The sequence below is a fragment of the Aspergillus terreus genome, genomic scaffold (assembly GCF_000149615.1).
Source record: "Aspergillus terreus NIH2624 scaffold_15 genomic scaffold, whole genome shotgun sequence".
NCBI lineage: Eukaryota > Fungi > Ascomycota > Eurotiomycetes > Eurotiales > Aspergillaceae > Aspergillus > Aspergillus terreus.
In genome coordinates, this window is record NT_165938.1 from 1 (window position 1) to 1225 (window position 1225).

At 62.9% G+C, this 1225-nt stretch overlaps 1 protein-coding gene across 1 annotated transcript; it reads left to right on the forward strand.

The window, feature by feature from the left end:
* Nucleotides 1–122: 122 nt before the first annotated feature.
* On the forward strand, nucleotides 123–1159 carry ATEG_09485 (uncharacterized protein; the record flags this gene model as incomplete). The annotated part of the gene is made up of 2 exons (XM_001218106.1): nucleotides 123–218; nucleotides 383–1159. The coding sequence occupies 2 exons, from the start codon at nucleotides 123–125 to the stop codon at nucleotides 1157–1159; spliced, it is 873 nt and encodes a 290-aa protein (XP_001218107.1).
* Between the last annotated feature and the right edge of the window lie 66 nt (nucleotides 1160–1225).

The window sequence follows — 1225 nt, forward strand, 5'->3', positions numbered from 1 at the left end:
TAGTCAGAGAGATATATATCCAGGTGTGATGCATGGGGACAGTGGTGGGCTTTCCCGGGGGCCCCGCATTTTGGTCGCCCACGCCGTGCCGATCAAGTCGGTCGACCTGACCCAGCTCAGCCATGTTACCGAGGCCCTTGTGGCCGAAAACGCCCACCTCTGGAGCGGGCGGTCCGAAATCCCTTACCTTGGGGGGCCCAAGCGCACACCCGAGGCCGGTAAGAAGGCCACATCACTCGTGATGAGTTCCTGGACCCCGTGTCGGCGAATGCAGCTATCGCCAACGGGGTGGTCTGGAAATTCGAAGTCCATGCGACGGAGATCTACGACCGCAGCGCGCGCGTCAAACAATGCTACAATTGTCAACAGTATGGTCACATAGGATCCCAATGTCATAACCCCACACGCTGCGCACGCTGCGCGGCTAACCACCCCACCAAAGTATGCACGAAACGCGGCGAAGCGCCGAACTGTGCGAACTGCAAGAAGGAACACACGTCGCGTGGAGCAAGACCTGCTCCCACCACAAGAAAAAGATGGAACGAGTGTCCCGGACCCGGCCCGTCCGGCCGATGTTCCATCCCGAGCCAGTCTGACGGCGGAACACGGCGCCCAGGCAGCGGCGGCAGCGGCGACAGGGGGGGCTCCCGGGAGCTCTCGCGAGGTCGCCCTGACCACCAATCAGATGGATCTCAGTCTGCCGGTGCAGACCCGAGCCCGAAAGCGTCAACGCATCTCTACAGGCAGTGCAATCGAGGAGGAGCCCGCCGAGAACCCGCCGGCCCTCTCTCCGCCAGAACCGCAAGATACGGAGATAGAGGACCGGCGGGAGAACGAGCCGCAGGGCTCACACGAGGCTCCGGATGACAGCTACGAGACTGTCTCCGAAAGCACGCGGGTATCGACTCTGTCCTCGACACGGTCGTCCGCGCGCCTCCAAGGGAAGTCCCCTACACCCACCGCGGTGGAGGCCGCGCAGCGGGTCCGGAGACGCTCCCAAATCCCCACGCCGTCCAGCTCGGCCAAGACCCCCGCGAAACGGATTGTGTCGTCCACGAAGCTCCCGCGGGTGACCATTCATAGGGGCCAGTCCACCCCGGCCCGAGCGCGGGATCCGACGGATCCTCCAGACTCGTCATCTGTCGTTGATAATCAATGATTGATGGCCCGCTGGAGATCATACAGTACAATGCGCAAGCGGCCAGGACCGCGTCATAGCGCCGTT